Source organism: Petromyzon marinus, chromosome 64 (genome assembly GCF_048934315.1).
Source record: "Petromyzon marinus isolate PM22_M1 ecotype Great Lakes invasive population chromosome 64, UKy_Petmar_22M1.pri1.0, whole genome shotgun sequence".
NCBI lineage: Eukaryota > Metazoa > Chordata > Hyperoartia > Petromyzontiformes > Petromyzontidae > Petromyzon > Petromyzon marinus.
In genome coordinates, this window is record NC_133730.1 from 5,098,780 (window position 1) to 5,117,025 (window position 18,246).

General features: G+C 50.0%; 1 protein-coding gene across 9 annotated transcripts in view; it reads left to right on the forward strand.

The window, feature by feature from the left end:
* Positions 1-18,246, forward strand: part of LOC116956329 (disks large homolog 2-like) — a 539,014-nt gene that overhangs the window by 449,343 nt on the left and 71,425 nt on the right. For all 9 annotated transcript variants that reach the window (XM_076054104.1, XM_032977873.2, XM_076054103.1 and 6 more), the window contains one exon: positions 15,938-16,052. In XM_076054104.1, the coding sequence (XP_075910219.1) occupies positions 15,938-16,052 (115 nt within the window). The remainder of the gene's footprint in view (positions 1-15,937; positions 16,053-18,246) is intronic.

The window sequence follows — 18,246 nt, forward strand, 5'->3', positions numbered from 1 at the left end:
GCACATTAAGGTCCTGGAGTGGCCTAGCCAGTCTCCAGACCTTAATCCCATAGAAAATCTGTGGAGGGAGCTGAAGGTTCGAGTTGCCAAACGTCAGCCTCGAAACCTTAATGACTTGGAGAAGATCTGCAAAGAGGAGTGGGACAAAATCCCTCCTGAGATGTGTGCAAACCTGGTGGCCAACTGCAAGAAACGTCTGACCTCTGTGATTGCCAACAAGGGTTTTGCCACCAAGTACTAAGTCATGTTTTGCAGAGGGGTCAAATACTTATTTCCCTCATTAAAATGCAAATCAATTTATAACATTTTTGACATGCGTTTTTCTGGATTTTTTTGTTATTCTGTCTCTAACTGTTCAAATAAACCTACCATTAAAATTATAGACTGATCATTTCTTTGTCAGTGGGCAAACGTACAAAATCAGCAGGGGATAAATACTTTTTTTCCCTCACTGTACATGGGGAGGGAGGGTAGAGAAGCTGGTATGATGGTAGCCGGCACGTTACATGGGAAGGGAGGGTTTACAGGGGGCTGCATAGAACAAAAGCGTGCGGCTGAAACGCGGATTCAAATCCCGCATCTCGTCGTTGCCAGTTCTGTGTCTCCGATGTGGACCTTGGCACCGCGTGAGTCTGCCGGCAGTGCCGTGCCCGGATTTCACGATGACGGCGGTAACGCGAGAGCTGGGACCTATTCTGCGGTATGAATAATTCTGTCGCTCGGCCTGGTCGAATTCCAGGCCGCTTCTAAAATATTTAAAACGTTGCCCGCCGCATCGCGAAGAGCAAAATAAAGGGGACGAGTGGGCCACGTGAATATTGAACACATTAGACCCCGCGGACCAGCACGGCTTGCCGCTTTACGGGCCAAACCGCCGCAAGGCAATATTTGACACGCGGATACTCGTGCCATTCTCTCAGAGTGCTAATTAGATCATTATATGTCTATTCATGATAATTGTTTAATCATCAATTCTGTAAGTATGTGTGTATGGTGAACTTCTTTCGCACCGTGCGTAGCCAGCCATGCTAATCGGAGGTGCGGCTATGCCGTAATGGATACTGCCACCGTGGTGCATCGCTTATTACGCTGGACTTGCAAATGCAGACGCCGCCGATGCTTCAATGCCATCTCCCCGGCGCGGCAGTTGGAATAACGGCGGCGAGTTTCTTCTAAATCCACCCCAACGCTGCCTCTGTCCACCCGGCAGTTGACATGGGTTCAACTCCAGTTACGTATGTGCGTACGTATGCTGCACTGCTTTCGCACCGTACGGAGCCAAGCGTAAGAATCGGAGGTGCGCGGGAGGAGGGGCGGTACTCTCAAACTCTTTCCAAGACGTCTGGCCAGCGTGAAAGAGTAGGCCAAAGTTGTGGGGGGGGGGGGGCAGCTGTCTAGGTCTATCCCCTGGCGGAAGCACATCTGTCAAATTGTGGCGTGCACATGGTCGGGTTAAGGTTCTTGCAGGCCCAAGGCACTTGTGTTTTGTAGGCCTCTTCAGTGATAACTTCCTGCAGCTGGTACTGCTGCCCCATGTCACTCCGACCGCCGCTGTCACTCCGCTTGGTTCAAGCGTAGCTCAACAACGCCGCCTTTGTCTTCCCTTGCACTCTGCTACTCTCTACTGAGAATGAGATTGTGCGGGAAAACACCACTTGAAGGATGTTTATTTGCAAATTTTTGCAATGAAAGAAAATCTCGAAAAATTCATCTCCGGTTGTTAATTTCTCTCACCTCATGGAAGAAAAAAAACTATTTGAAAGACTCTGCCTCTCTGTGTATACACTGTGCCTATGAATGAGTGAGTGGCTGAATGAGTGAGTGGGTGAATGAGTGAGTGGGTGAGTGAGTGGTTGAGTGGGTGAATGAGTGAGTGGCTGGGTGAGTGGGTGAATGAGTGAGTGGGTGAATGAGTGAGTGGTTGAGTGGGTGAATGAGTGAGTGGGTGAATGAGTGAGTGGCTGGGTGAGTGGGTGAATGAGTGAGTGGCTGGGTGAGTGGGTGAATGAGTGGTTGAGTGGGTGAATGAGTGAGTGGGTGAATGAGTGGGTGAGTGAGTGGGTGAATGAGTGAGTGGGTGAGTGAGTGGACCCTAGGCACAGTGCCTACTGTGGCCTATTGTAAAATACGGCCCTGGGCACGCGTGAAGCAAATTGTAGGGCTTGCACCCTTGCCACCACTTCATTTCATCAGCCAAAGCGTGACTCGGCGAAGACGGCTGCCCGCAACAACAGGAAGTTACTGCAAACTGCCGCGTGCGGCGGTCGGGGCAGCTCTGTTAGACACGTGTGAGTGATTGCGCAAGGCCGCTGCTATCACAGGGCTGCCCCTATCACCTCCTGCTATGAAGTTATTACGCTACAATTCACGCGGTGGAGGGGGGGGGGGCTAGTGGTTTAGTATTCATTAAAAAACCCTCTATTTTACCAGGTAAGACCTACTGAGGTTTTATTAGCTTCTGTTTCAGAAGCGACCCGGCCACATGTAATGATAGCTCAACGAAGTGGGCTTATCATCATCATCATCACGTGGAAATGTATAGCAGCCAAATACTCTAAACGCGTGACGTTGATTCTAAATGTGGAGAGAAAAACCGGAGGGCCGGGAGAAAAATCCACACGACCACGGGGAGAGAGGAGAGAGAGAGACACGCACATTCCAAATATACAGCAGGCATCATCAGGGTCGGGATCGAACCCACGACCTCCTGCGCACCAGGCGAGGTAGTTAACATCTCCTAGCCACCGTGATGATGATGGCAGAGAGAGAGAGAGAGACACGCAGACTCAAAATATACAGCAGGCATCGTCAGTGTCGGGATCGAACCCACGACCTCAAAATTAGTGATCGATCCGGGGCGTCTGGGCTTGCTGCTCTGCCTCGGTTAGGGGTAACGATCGCGAACAGAAGATTTAAAGGGGGGGGGGGTGCTGGGGGGAAGAAGATGAAAGTGGGGGGGGGGGGATGCAGCCAAACGGGACCAGAAATACAATAACATAAACGCTTTGCCCAAGTTGCAATTAAGAAGTTTAGTTTCAAAATTGACAGTTGGGTATTGCAGAGTGCTTTTTGAAACGATCGAATGCCAGGTGATTGAGGCATTGATAGGAAAATCATGCCCAGTCTGTCGACACCGTGGGTCTGTGCGTGTCTGTGGGTCTGTATGTGAGTTTATGGGTCTCTGCGTGAGTCTGTGGGTCTCTGCGTGAGACCTTGGGTCTCTGAGTATTTAGCTCTGTATGTGAGTCTGGGTCTCTGCCTGAGTCTATGGGTCTCTTAGTCTTTGTTTCTCTGTGAGTCTATGGGTCTCTTGTGTGGGTCCGTGGGTCTCTGTGCGGGTCGACTTGAAACGATTGCATTACACGTGTTGGGGCAATAATTAAGACGACGAGCAATAACCACGCGCCATTCTTCTCCTCTGCACCCCACCGCAGGCTTCCGTGCCTCACCAAATATATTCACCCGCCGGCGATCTCCGCCGCTAATATTAGACGGGGACGTCCCCCGGTTTTCCGCCCGAGTCAACGTAAGGGTTGGCCCTCGCCAGGATGCTATGTTTAGGGTCGGGTTGACTTGGGAGCGCCCCCCACCCACCCCGCTGCAGTTCAAGTTGCACGGAAACAAATATTTGTAAAGCTCCAGATGCCTGCCGGACCGTTATTGCTCGCAGATATGTCTGGCGCGAGGTGGTCGTGCCGACAGGGGCACTTGGCTCTCTTGTCGCAAGGCTGAGTTCAAATCCAGGATCTTTTTTTTCGTTTTCATTTTATCCGTTATACGGTGGGGTTTTGTTAATCGTTTACACATTTGATCGTCAAATCCTGATCATCGTCAGCCCGAGGTGGCCTTGCAGATGGCAGCGTTTGGCTGTCTTGTCATAAGGCTGAGTTAGTGATCGATCCAGCCCGAGGTGGCCTTGCAGATGGCAGCGTTTGGCTGTCTTGTCACAAGGCCGAGTTAAAATCTGGCATAGGTTTTTTTTCTTCTTCCATTATACGATGAGTTTTGTCATCATGTACACATTTGATCGTCTCAAATCCGTTTTCATTTGAGCAAGGGCACGATTTGACGTATTTGTTGTTCGTCTTCACTTTTTTAATAATGATAAACATTTACATCAGGATTGTCAGCTTGGAATATCGTGTCCCGATCTTTTTTTGCACGTCACATTGTCGCGGTGAAAAGTCTCTGCAGGCTATTCATTGTGAAAGCGGGCTTATTTTTCATCAACCGTGCTCACGACTCTTTGAGAAGTGCAACGCGTAGCCCTGGAGGCTTAAGCCAAATTCCTCAATATTCGAGGCGAATTGCTCGGTTTTGGTTTTTTTTTCCCGCAGTGCAAAGCATGCGTGTGGCTCATCTTCTTTCAAAAATGTATCCCAGCTCGAGCCGTCTGTTTTCGCGTCACGAGACGTGGTCACCGGTCGCAATGCTCGCGGATCAAAACTGGAAAATGAGGAGGAAAAGCCATCACGTTTCAAACGGCGCTCACAGTCGTGTGCCCAAAAGAAGCACTCGGGGCCTATGTGCATTCATGTGAGCGACCGGTCAGCAGGTACGGAAGAAGTGCATTGTGTGGGCCTCTCGTTTAAGGTCGCCATCGAAAATAAAAGTTGAGCAAACGTGACCAACTTGACGGGCAGCAGCGAGAGAGATAGTTAGACAACCGTGCACTTGTTTCGTACGCTTATTAGGACTCATCAGTACAGTATCGTGACCGATGCTCACTGCTGCAAAGTCTGCCTCTGCGAACCGTAGATGCGGCGGCGGGGGGGGGTGGCACTGACAGAGCAGTGCTGGAGGTGCCACGTGATTACTTCTGAGATGTGTTCAAGTGTATGTGCAGGTGACCCCCGACTTACGACGGCTCGACTTGCGACCCCTCCCCCCATGCTTTTACGACCTTTCTTGTACTCGGTAGGACCACCATAGTAACGGCAAGTAGGTTGCAGGACCATCCCACTGCTTCGAAACCTCTCGGTCCGTTTGAGAAACAGGCACACGACTGCGATTTGTGTGCGTGTGTGTGTGTGTATATAAGAAACAAAAAGCACTTTGCTTTTTTTTTCAGTGTGAACTTTATGCCGTTTCATTGTTGGGTTCCGAGTGAACATTCTGACCCAAGCCCGCCGGCGCGCATGCACCGTACTCTTAGTCCAAACCAACGCACGCATTTGCCCGTTTCCGAATTTAGACGTCGATTGGAAATTTTGGGTTTCCATTTTTAAAATGATGTTCCACAGAGCATTGATTTTTGTTTTTAGATGCTCAGCCCAACCAAATAACGCGAGAACAATTTTAAACGATTACATTATTCTGGGTTTTTGTGTTCAGTTAGTGTGCTCGCGGGATTATTGCTCTCGCCCCGTTGGCGTTTTGCAAGTTTCCTTTGGCGCCGTCTTCGATTAGTTACTCGCTCACGCCACTGCTGCCAGAAGGGCCTTCACCAGAGCAGCGGTGCTTCTTAACCTAGGGGTGTGAGAGATGCCCTTTCTGGGGGTGTGCGAGACATGGGCAGATCTTTTTTTTAGAAGGTAAATCATCGAAAGCGCAATTTAAGCACGGGCACGTGAATACAACTGCTTTGCTTAATCAATCGCTATGTTGATTTGAAGCTTTCGTGACTGCAGGAATCCATATTATCTGGTACTTTCAGTAAAGACACGTAGATAGAAAAAATAATAAAAGAAAACACGACGTTTTGGTCGCAACACAAGCCGCTTGTGTTGCGACCGAAACGTCGTGTTATCTTTTATTATTTTTTCTATCTACGTGTCTTTACTGAAAGTGCCAGATAGTATACAAACCCTGTGTGTTTATTAACATTATACTTTTCTTTTTTTTACGTTTAAGAACCACTGCGCTAGAGGTTAGCTGACCCGCCCCTACTGGACACCTGTGAGAAAGAGCCTCATAGCTCATCGGATTTCTCCAGGATAAACGATTGTGATTGTGAGCTCAAAAGTGTCTCGTCTAGTCGAGGGTGTTCTTGGCCTCCTCTTCCACACTGGCGTGAGGTACCCACACTTTACCCCACCACACGTGACCCTACCGATTGTGACTGTGCTTTAAACTGATTTATACTGCCGAGCGGACATGCGGTAGAGTGGAAGTGAAAGAATTTTGAGAAACCTGTACCATTACTTCGAACTGCCGTGGCCGGAAGATGGAATAAAATTGTGAAATTCAAGTGGTGTGTGCCGCCTTGTTGAAGCACCAGCATCCTTGAAGGAAAAATATACTTTTGTGTACGGATTCGGCCTATTGTACACTTTTGAATACATGTTAAAGGACCGTGGGTGCGTTAGTTTTTTTGGTGTTCACGGATGTGCAAAGCCGTGCAATCCGCGTTGCATCTGTGAAAAGGAGCGGGCATAGCTCAAGTGAATTTTCGAGGATAAAGATTCTGGATTCTCCATTGTTTGGAACCCTTTGTATAATGAAATGGACAGAACGCTAAAGGTTTAGTATTAGCACGATTTAAATAAAAACAGATTTAGTTTATTTTATTATTTCCCATTAAAACTGTGAATCGGTACTATCCAAAACGTGTTTAAACACCTTTAAAATGTATGGAGAGTAACACAAATCAATGCGTGGCATTTGCCGAGTGCGAACAAAGTAGTTAATTATAATCTGCGTGGTTTGTTGTTGTTGTTGTGACTGCTGTTCTTTTAATTATTACGTAAAATCCCACGGTTAATTTAATATCGCTCATCGCAAGGCGAGCTGCCTCCTAGCAAGCCGTTTAAAAATGGGAGAGAAGCAATAAGGAAATAAAATCACGCTTGCAAAAAAACAATCAAAAGTTGCGCCTGTTAACCACAGGAGGGCCTGGACCCTCACTCCCTCTCAATCCCACTCTCTCTCTTCCACTCTCTCTCTTCCACTCTCTCTCTTCCACTCTCTCTCTCTTCCACTCTCTCTCTCTTCCACTCTCACTCCCGCTCTCTCTTCAAACGCTCCCTCCCACTCTCTCACTCCCACTCTCTCACTCCCACTCTCACTCCCACTCTCTCACTCCCACTCTCTCACTCCCACTCCCTCCCACTCTCTCCCTCCCACTCTCTCTCTCTCTCTTCCACTCCCACTCTCTCTCTTCAAACTCTCCCTCCCACTCTCTCTCCCGCTCTCACTCCCGCTCTCACTCTCTCTTCAAACTCTCCCTCCCAGTCTCCCACTCTCCCTCCCAGTCTCCCACTCTCCCTCCCAGTCTCCCACTCTCCCTCCCAGTCTCCCACTCTCCCTCCCAGTCTCCCACTCTCACTCCCAGTCTCCCACTCTCCCTCCCAGTCTCCCACTCTCCCTCCCAGTCTCCCACTCTCCCTCCCACTCTCTCTTCCACTCTCCCACTCTCCCTCCCACTCTCTCTTCCACTCTCCCACTCTCCCTCCCACTCTCTCTTCCACTCTCCCACTCTCCCTCCCACTCTCCCTCCCACTCTCCCTCCCAGTCTTCCACTCTCCCTCCCACTCTCCCTCCCAGTCTTCCACTCTCCCTCCCACTCTCTCTTCCACTCTCTCTCTCCCACTCTCCCTCCCAGTCTTCCACTCTCCCTCCCACTGTCCCTCTCCCACTCTCCCTCCCACTCTCTCTCTCCCACTCTCCCTCCCAGTCTTCCACTCTCCTTCCCACTCTCCCTCCCACTCTCCCCGCCGTCTCTACAAAGTGACGTAGCCCCCCCCCCACATGGTAACGGCACCACACACGCGCACAGACACAGAGAGACGCGCACAGAGAGTCAGACACGCAGCGTCAGACACGCAGAGAGAGACAGACACGCAGAGTCAGACACGCACACAGAGACAGACACGCAGAGTCAGACGCGCAGAGACAGACACAGAGACAGACACAGAGACACGCGCACAGAGACACAGACACACAGATGCACGTAGATACATGACACACACAGATACATGACACACACGACACACAGACACACACCGTACACCACACACACCACAGCTCCCCCCGTCGGCCGCTAGCGGCAACAACCAACAGGCGGCTTCAACTTTCCCCACACCGTAACAAAAGTCGGCCGCCGCCGTCTCGCCGCCTCTGCCTCGCCGCCGCCACCGCGGCCACGGCCGCCGCCGCTGCCGCCCTCGCGGTGGTGAGTGACCCCGGGCCTCGACCGTCCGCGATCCGGCCTCGCTGGGCCGCACAGCCTGTCTTGCCTGCTTCGCCTGCCTTGCGCGCCTCGCCTCGGGCCCCGACTGGCCTCGCCCTCGCCCCGCCACGTTCTCCGCGGTCTTTTTTGTTGTTGCTGCTGCTGCTGCTGCGTGGAGCGAAATGCAGCGCCTCGTGGGACTCCCGTGGGGTTTTTTTAAATTTTCTTTTGGTTGCGTTTCGGGAGGCGCCCCTACCCCCCCCCCCTCTTTCGTAACTTTTTGTAACTTTACATTTTATTTATTTTATTTAAATTTAAAAAAAAACTTCAGGAGGCTTTGTCTTGTGTGGGTAGGCCCCCGGTATTTAAGCCGCTTGTTGTTGTTGGGTTTGTCTTTAAACAACCACCACCACCACCAAGTCCTTAACCACTCACTCTGCTAAGCCCTTCCACCCCCCGGCTACCGGTAACGCGCACGAGTGAGTTGCCGTTGTGACTGCTGTGCCATTGTAACTAACGCCGCCACGAGGTTTCTCGGAATTCCGCGTGTTGTGTGAGGGTCTCTGTGCGTTGTTGTGTGTGGTGTGAGAGTCTCTGTGCGTTGTTGTGTGTGGTGTGATAGTCTCTGCGTTGTTGTGTGGTGTGAGAGTCTGAGTTGTGTGTGTGGTGTGAGCGTGTGAGTTGTGTGTGTGGTGTGTGGTGTGAGAGTCTGAGTTGTGTGTGGTGTGAGAGTGTGAGTTGTGTGTGTGGTGTGAGAGTGTGAGTTGTGTGTGTGGTGTGAGTTGTGTGTGTGGTGTGAGTGTGAGTTGTGTGTGTGGTGTGAGAGTCTGAGTTGTGTGTGTGGTGTGAGCGTCTGAGTTGTGTGTGTGGTGTGAGAGTCTGAGTTGTGTGTGTGGTGTGAGTTGTGTGTGGTGTGAGAGTGAGTTGTGTGTGTGGTGTGAGAGTCTGAGTTGTGTGTGTGGTGTGAGAGTGTGAGTTGTGTGTGTGGTGTGAGAGTGTGAGTTGTGTGTGTGGTGTGAGTTATGTGTGTGGTGTGAGTGCGAGTTGTGTGTGTGGTGTGAGAGTCTGAGTTGTGTGTGGTGTGAGAGTCTGAGTTGTGTGTGTGGTGTGAGTGTGAGTTGTGTGTGTGGTGTGAGAGTGAGTTGTGTGTGGTGTGAGAGTTGTGTGTGTGTGGTGTGAGAGTGTGCGTTGTTGTGTGTGGTGTGAGAGTTGTGTATGGTGTGAGAGTTGTGTGTGGTGTGAGTCTAAATTGTGTGTGTGGTGTGAGAGTGTGAGTTGTGTTTGGTGTGAGAGTGTGAGTTGTGTGTGTGGTGTGAGAGTCGAGTTGTGTGTGTGGTGTGAGAGTCTGAGTTGTGTGTGGTGTGAGAGTCTGAGTTGTGTGTGTGGTGTGAGAGTGTGCGTTGTGTGTGTGGTGTGAGAGTGTGAGTTGTCTGTGTGGTGTGAGAGTCTGAGTTGTGTGGTGTGCGAGTGTGCGTTGTGTGTGTGGTGTGAGAGTTGTGTGCGGTGTGAGAGTCTGAGTTGTGTGTGTGATGTGAGAGTGTGAGTTGTGTGTGTGGTGTGAGAGTGTGAGTTTTGTGTGTGTGGTGTGAGAGTGTGAGTTGTGTGTGTGGTGTGAGTGTGAGTTTTGTGTGTGTGGTGTGAGAGTGTGAGTTGTGTGTGTGGTGTGAGAGTCTGTGTTGTGTGTGTGGTGTGAGAGTGAGTTTTGTGTGTGTGGTGTGAGAGTGTGAGTTGTGTGTGTGGTGTGAGAGTCTGTGTTGTGTGTGTGGTGTGAGAGTGTGAGTTGTGTGTGTGGTGTGAGAGCCTGAGTTGTGTGTGTGGTGTGAGAGTGAGTTGTGTGTGTGGTGTGAGAGTGAGTTGTGTGTGTGGTGTGAGAGTGAGTTGTGTGTGTGGTGTGAGAGTGTGAGTTTTGTGTGTGTGGTGTGAGAGTGTGAGTTTTGTGTGTGTGGTGTGAGAGTGTGCGTTGTGTGTGTGGTGTGAGAGTTGTGTGTGGTGTGAGAGTCTGAGTTTTGTGTGTGTGGTGTGAGAGTGTGAGTTGTGTGTGTGGTGTTCGAGTCTGAGTTTTGTGTGTGTGGTGTGAGAGTCTGAGTTTTGTGTGTGTGGTGTGAGTGTGAGTTGTGTGTGTGGTGTGAGAGCCTGAGTTGTGTGTGTGGTGTGAGAGTCTGAGTTGTGTGTGGTGTGAGAGTGTGAGTTGTGTGTGTGGTGTGAGAGTGTGAGTTGTGTGTGTGGTGTGAGAGTCTGTGTTGTGTGTGTGGTGTGAGAGTGTGAGTTGTGTGTGTGGTGTGAGAGTCTGAGTTGTGTGTGTGGTGTGAGAGTCTGTGTTGTGTGTGTGGTGTGAGAGTCTGAGTTGTGTGTGTGGTGTGAGAGTCTGTGTTGTGTGTGTGGTGTGAGAGTCTGAGTTGTGTGTGTAGTGTGAGAGTCTGAGTTGTGTGTGTGGCGTGAGAGTGAGTTGTGTGTTAGGTGTGAGAGTCTGAGTTTTGTGTGTGTGGTGTGAGAGTCTCTGTGCGTTGTTGTGTGCGGTGTGAGAGTCTGAGTTGTGTGTATGGTGTGAGAGTGAGTTGTGTGTGTGGTGTGGGAGTCTGAGTTGGTGTGTGTGGTGGTGAGAGTCTTGAGTTGTGTGTGTGGTGTGAGAGTGTGAGTTGTGTGTGTGGTGTGAGAGTGTGAGTTGTGTTTGGTGTGAGAGTGTGAGTTGTGTGTGTGGTGTGAGAGTCGAGTTGTGTGTGTGGTGTGAGAGTCTGAGTTGTGTGTGTGGTGTGAGAGTGTGAGTTGTGTGTGTGGTGTGAGAGTGTGAGTTGTGTGTGTGGTGTGAGAGTGTGAGTTGTGTTTGGTGTGAGAGTGTGAGTTGTGTGTGAGAGTCTGAGTTGTGTGTGTGGTGTGAGAGTGTGAGTTGTGTGTGTGGTGTGTTGTGTGTGGGAGTGTTTTGTGTGGTGTTTGTGTGTTGGTGTGTGTGTTTTGTGCGGTGTGAGAGTGTTGCGTGGTGTGTGTACTAGTGGTGAGTGTCTATTTGTTTGCGTTTCTCACTTGTGATGGGACTTTGTATGATGAACGTTGAGATTTATAAGGGGCACGGGGTGACCAATACGGTCTGAATTGGTCTGTAATAAGCTCGGGCAATGATAATGGGTTGACAGCTATGGATTAACTTCTGGTTCGGGTCTCGCCTCCCTCCACTCACCGTGAACGGGAACACCTCACCGCACTATCGTTTAGCGATGTGTTTCAAAGCGTAGGTTTCCACTCTTTCACCGAGCCTTTTCTTCCCACCATCAACCAACCCAAACGTGTGCCAGTCGCCGAACAGCTGTTTATATTTACACGTGGACGAAGGCGGCAAGCGAGCAAGCAAGCGGCAGTGAGTCGCGTGTGTGTAGACACTTGCGGCCCCCCCTGCCCCCCATGTGTTTTGGCGAGGGGCAATCTACACATATAAAGTGCCAGTGTGCATTCACACGTGCAAAGACAAATATCCCCCTTGCATAGCCTTCAGCAGGCTGTTGAGGCAAGTGGCGTTAGCGAGCGCATTTACCAAGGCCGGTACAGGTGGCCAGCATCACCGCCCGCCCGCCTTTGTCTCCCCCGTGACGATGTTTAGAGACCACCGTACCACAGGCACTCGTTTCGCAGCTCCGATTAGCACGGTTGGCTACGTACCGTTGCGAAATAGGTTCAGCAATTTGAGGCCGAGACCTTCCCGACCCGAGCGAGGCGATGCCCCCGGGTCGGTTTCGGACGATCGTGACTCCGGTGTTGGTGGGCCCCCCCGCCGCCCGAGCGGGAATCGAACTCGGGTGGCGGAACGAGTTTGTCCCACCGCTCTTAATTCGACAACGAACGCCCAAATGAATGTTTCGTGACGCTCGTGAAAGTTTACGAATCGTATCCGAGGCGCGATCTGCGAGATTCCTTTTGACCGTGTTGCTCGTTGGCAAGCCCCGTTGGCAAAGCAATGGAAATTATTATAATCAAAATATTTTTTTTAATGTTCACGGACCAACTTAAGATTCTCGTTGGAGATCCGGCAATTATGGAATGAAAGCCACCTTGTGTGCAGCAGCTGGATGGATTGTTGCACCGCAGGTGTGAACAGCTTGCAAAAGCCTTCATCCAGCAGTATGTAGATCATGACTGTTTGGTGATGGTGATAATTAAATCAGGCCCCTTGTGTGCAGTAATATTTGTTTTGGACTGCATGAAAAAATCATAATTTGATTATATTTATTGCTTGTTTTCAGCCTTATCAGTAACGGTTAACTAATGTTTAAATATATATAGACTCGATTATCCGCGCCAATGACTTGGAGGATGTCCGCGGATGATTGAAAATAGCAGATAATCCAAAAATATAGCCATTTTTCACTGATCTCTAGGCCAAAAAACACGAATATAGGAATGCATTAGTGTTTAATTTTGTCTGCCCTTGCACAGTTTTGTAAATTAAAACTCACAAAGTCATTGATTGGAAAAATCGCTAAAATTGAAGCAAAACTGACTATTTTGATAGTTACTCTTTTGATTTAGAACGAATGCTAACGATCAACCGATCGATGTGCATGCTCAGGGACAACACTTACCTGGTTCCCGTGAAGAAGACTCGGCCCGCTAAGTAGGTAGCAGAGCCACACCAATCAACATCAATCAAACTCCGCAACCCACTGTTGTAAATATATGGCAACTACTGTACTGTAGAGGCGATCAAGTGGATGTCGGATTAACCGGAGCAACTTATTTGTTCGGTTTTAAGCATGTGACTTGAAATAAACATTTCCAAGAGTAACAATGTAGGACTGTTTTTAGATAATTTGGGCTTAAGGGAAAATCCATGAATTATTAATTTATGTCAATCTCAGGTGTTTGGTTAATCCACTGAAAAGCACGCGGATAATCGAGAGTCTCCTGTATTTTGCGATAGATGAGTGGCGGAACCGTTCCTTGAACAGAGAATGACATAAATCGTTCTAGCGTTGGGCGAGAGAAGTTTTAATTTAATGCACCTCGGAGTAAAGGATTTTACGAACGTTGTCCGGGAAAAACGTTGGGCCAAGAGGGCCGATCAGATAACATTTATTTCATTTAAGTTTTCTTAATCGTGTGGTCAGACGCTGTGGTCTGTTTGATGTGAATCTAACGGTAGTTCTGCGGTTGTCTTTTTCCGTGGCTGTTCTCAACCCCCAGCCTCAACGCTGCTTAGCATCCCGATGGGCTGATGAGACCGAAGTAGATTCAGGGCAATCTTTTTTTTTCTTCAGAAAATCGATTACATTTCCTTCTCTGGCACGCTGAGCCTCACGGTATATACAGTGAGGGAAAAAAGTATTTGGTCCTCTGCTGATATTGTACGTTTGCCCACTGACAAAGAAATGATCAGTCTATAGTTTTAATGGTAGGTTTATTTGAACAGTGAGAGACAGAATAACAACAACAAAATACAGAAAACGCATGTCAAAAATGTTGCAAATTTATTTGCATTTTAATGAGGGAAATAAGTATTTGACCCCCTCTCAATCAGAGATTTCTGACTCCCAGGTGTCTTTTATACAGGTAACGAGCTGAGATTAGGAGCACACTCTTAAAGGGAGTGCTCCTAATCTCAGCTTGTTACCTGTATAAAAGACACTTGTCCACAGAAGCAATCAATCAATCAGATTCCAAACTCTCCACCATGTTTTGCAGAGGGGTCAACTACTTATTTCCCTCATTAAAATGCAAATCAATTTATGACATTTTTGACATGCCTTTTTCTGGATTTTGTTGTTATTCTGTCTCTCACAGTTCAAATAAACCTACCATTAAAATTATAGACTGATCATTTCTTTGTCAGTGGGCAAACGTACAAAATCAGCAGGGGATCAAAAATGTTTTCCCTCACTGTATATAGACAGTGCATATTTGCATCTATATTTATTACTTTTCTCTGTTGTACAGCGTCATAAGATGATGCAATTTGACATGAACGACACGATATAAAATGACTATCATTATGTTACAACGGCAACACCCGTTTTCGGGCGCCTTTCCGCGTTGACTTTTTCTATACTCTTCCCCTGCTCTGCATGGGTTTTTCTCCAGGTTTTCCAGCTTCCTACAATGCGTAACAAACAAACAAAATACGCATGCAACGTAACTGGCATTGGCTGATTACCTACAAATTTTCTCAGCTGGAATTACACAGCAGCAGCAGCATTGCACCCTGCCGGGAAAGAAAAATAAACCTAGCAGGATCCTCCTGAAAAAGCGTCTGGAGACTCGGTGAGGCTCGCGAAAAGCCGACGTGTTAAAGAATAAGAATAATGAAGACAACTTATGCAGTAGACACAACACAAATAAAGACACGGATCTCCCGTATAACCTTAATAGGTTGTTGGGGACGGTGCTGTTATGAAGCACGTTTGGAGGCCGGAACGGCACGCAGAGGGGGTGGGCGACCAGCGCCGCGCTTTGTCTTCCTGGTGGCGATGTTTTTATGCACTGCATTAGGTACGCATTTGAGTCGACCTGGGGGAAAGCCCAGGGCCGGTTCGGATAGTCATCACCGGTGTTGGTGGTGAGCGGGAATCAAACTCGGGTGGCCGGGTTTCGTAGCGCGGCACGCGCGCCACTGCACCCCGGCTCCTCGAGAAGCGATAAAGGGCACTCGCAAACTTACGCACTCGATTGCTCGTTTGAGCAGGGAGACCTCTTGCGATTCCACTCAGAACAACAAGGTTCCAACTCTGAGCCACCCACCGTCCTGACTCGGGACATAAACCACCACGCGAACTCCCGTCATCCTCGCAGTGGCGGATTTTGGCTCGACGTCGAACTTGAGACGGTCACCGCATCGCGCGGCGCTTTCAGATGCGCTTCCTGCCGCTGTCTGGAATGCTCTGTAATTTTCAATCATGATTGGAAACTCACTGCTTTTCGAGCTGCTTTTTGTGTTTAGTTTGTCCTTCCCCCCCGATTAGCATGGTCGGCAACATACATACGTATATTAAATCGCCGCTCCTTCGTCATCGCCGGGTCGGAAATCTTGTAACTACGTAGCGAACGGTATTGTGGGAGCACACACATCGCCACCGAGGCTGCAACGGTGCACCGGCTAGGCCAAGCATCGCCACCACCTCGCGGCAATTAGGGATGGGCACGACATTCCTGATTACCAGGAACGCACCCACATCCCGGGGAATAGGAGTAAAAACACGTTGTGAGAGAGTTAATTTGGTTCTTCGGGGCCCTGCGTGTAACATGGCCAGGCTTGCCTCATCCATCGTGGACAGCCCAGCCCTGGGGTTTGTCTCTCGGCGATCGTGAATTTTGCTCGGTCGATGCCGTCGAAGTGTGGATTGTGCAGAGGCCTCAGTAAGACCCCCCCCCCCCCGCATCCTCCCCTGTTCATGTGCATGTATACACATGAACTGATACATGCGGGTACAGCTACATGCTTACATAAGTACAAACATGCATACATGAACTGTTAACACGTGCGAACTTGCGTGCATTCATATGTGGGCCGATATATTTATAAACACCCGACAGGTGGTTCACCGTTGGAGCTGAACCGCCTGGTTGATTCGGTCCATCATCGCTCTGGGGTTGATAAAATGAGTAGCAAGTTTGCGGGGTGTGGGGAGGGGGGGAGAGCGGCTCTCCTGTGGAAAGACTCGGCCCTGCCACAGGAATGAGGAATTCCCGCCACTGCGAAGCAGGAGTCGAGCGCCGCCACGATGCTCATTTGAGCAGGAAATCACTCTTGACGTTTTTTGTTTTTTGACTTTCATACAACGCGCTACCGAAACCAAACCTGATGACAAATGCGTTCCGCCTCCCCCCACCGCTGCTCCTATCTTGCAGAGTACACCCGCTTCGAAGCCAAGATTCACGACCTCCGGGAGCAGATGATGAACAGCAGCATCAGCTCCGGATCGGGCTCGCTGAAAACCAGCCTCAAGCGCTCGCTCTACGTCAGGTGAGGCACGAATGTCTGACCGTCTCCAAACTTGTTTTTCCCCCGTCGGTGCTGGTCGGCGTCGCGTCGCCACGAGACGGAGAGTACGCGAGTTGAATAATCTCTCTCGTGGAGCTGCTGCAACTGTGCAGATTAGAGAACGGCCCGAGGAAGCGGGTATTGCAGAGCTACGTCTTGAGATCCCCTTCAAGTGCTACAGAACTGCCCGTAGAAGCGGGTATTCAGAGCTTCCTCCGAGATCGTTTTTAGTGCAAGAGAATTGCCCACGGAAGCGGATGTCGCAGCGCTCCCTCGGAGATCCCTTCCAAGTGTGAGTTTTGTTTCATCCAGGCGATCCCTCCCTCCCTCCCCCGCTAACCCAGATTATCGAGAGTCGACGATGTTCGGTTGAACTTTCGGGCAAAGGCCCTTCCTTCTGTGAGAGACTAATAGAGGGCTGAGCGACGAGCTGACTTTATAATTTGGCGATCGCACTTTACACTGTGGGGGGGGGGGCGGGGGTGTGGGGGCTGAGAATACTGAGACTAAAAAAATGTCCCCGACTCGTCTGTAATCCGAGAGGTCTCGTGTAATCTCCGGTCGACGTTTAGACTATTTGGAATTTTTGTTTTGCTGCTATAAATGTTCAAATGATGGGCCACTTTGTTGGCCAGGTCGCTTCTGACAAATCAGTTAAAACCTCAGTGGGGCTTAGCCTGGTAAGACGGGGATGGTTTAGTTTTATTTGTATGTGTTTGAGTGATTTGTTTGCTTTTCATGCACTTTGCACTCCCGTTTGTTTTTCTAACGTTCTTATCCGCCCCTACTGGACGTCTGTGAAAAAGAGCTTCATAGCTCATCGGATTCCTAGAGTTTAAATACATCTTCAGATTCTGATTTAAATTGTTGCCAGTCAGCGTCGCCAAGTCATGAAAACGGCTCGTCATGCCGTGACACACGCGGCTCTGCTTCGGCGTGGCTCTCTCCCGCGCCAATTGATCTCAACACCAACCTCGGCTCTTTGTACGCCGAGTGAGTACGTGCGCTAACTCTCGGAGAGCTAACCCGATGATGACTCTATCTACGAATGGGAAACCTCCCCCCCCTCCTCCCGCGTTCGATGAGTCAACCTCGACACGGTTCACTTTGTAAAACTTGCCCCGTTTTTCCTCCCTCGCTCGACTCCAAAGTTCACTGTCGTAATTCACTCTCGTTTGCTTCGCCGTCAAGAGAGCCGCGGGTTGCAACACACCTGGGCGCAATAAAACGAGAGCGCCGATTGAGCTTGGGTCACAGGGGGCTGCTATTGTTTTTACCAGTGCTCGCAAAAAACGAGGCCAGGACAGAACTCGCAAGGCGCTTTGCCAAACAACCGTCACGCTCCGCCGTTGGAGTCTGGTGCTTTGCGGAGACCCGGAGTGGCTTGTTTGGTGCGAAGGTTTCGCAGCTCGGTGGCCAGCTGCCGCCCCGGTTAACACCGCGGTTGCATTTGCCGTGCGTGCAACTGCAAAAAAGTGGAACCGCCCCCATTCACGAGAAAATCGCGCAAGTCGTGCGTGACTTTCAAGTGGATGAGTGTGTGCGGGCGTGTGTCATTGGTGCTGGCCACCCCACCCCCATCGTGTGCCGTGGTCGGTCTTCACAGCAACTTGCCCCAACGGTCTGTTAAGGCCACACGGGGGATCTTTGTCTTTGTGTGGCCGTTAACACGCTGCCCTGCAACCTGGCGACTTGGGTTCAAATCCCACTCGTGGCCACCAACACCAGGGATGATTATTTGAACTGGTCCTGGGCTTTTCTTATGTAGACTCAACCCAATACTATTGTGTAAATATTAGTATTTGGGATGCAAAAGCGGTCGGGCATGGCACTGGTCACACCACTCCCTCGTGTGCCATGCCAGCCTTCATAGGTGCTCGCTAATAGCACTTGCCCCAGCAGTCTGTTAAAAGCTACAACCGAGGATCTTTATCTTTGTAGACAAGTCAAAGACACAGTTCAGCACACGGGGAGTGGTAGTGTGTGTCATAGCTAGTGCGCTGCACTATGAACCCAGTAACCCGAGTTCGATTTCCGCCCATGGAAAACACCAATGACGATAATCTAAACCGGTCCGGGGCCTCCCCTGGGTCGACTAAACCTCAAAAGAGCGCCCGGTGCGGTGTGTGTAAAACCTCGCCGCTCGGGAGGGAAAAGCGGCCGCGCGTGGGGCTGG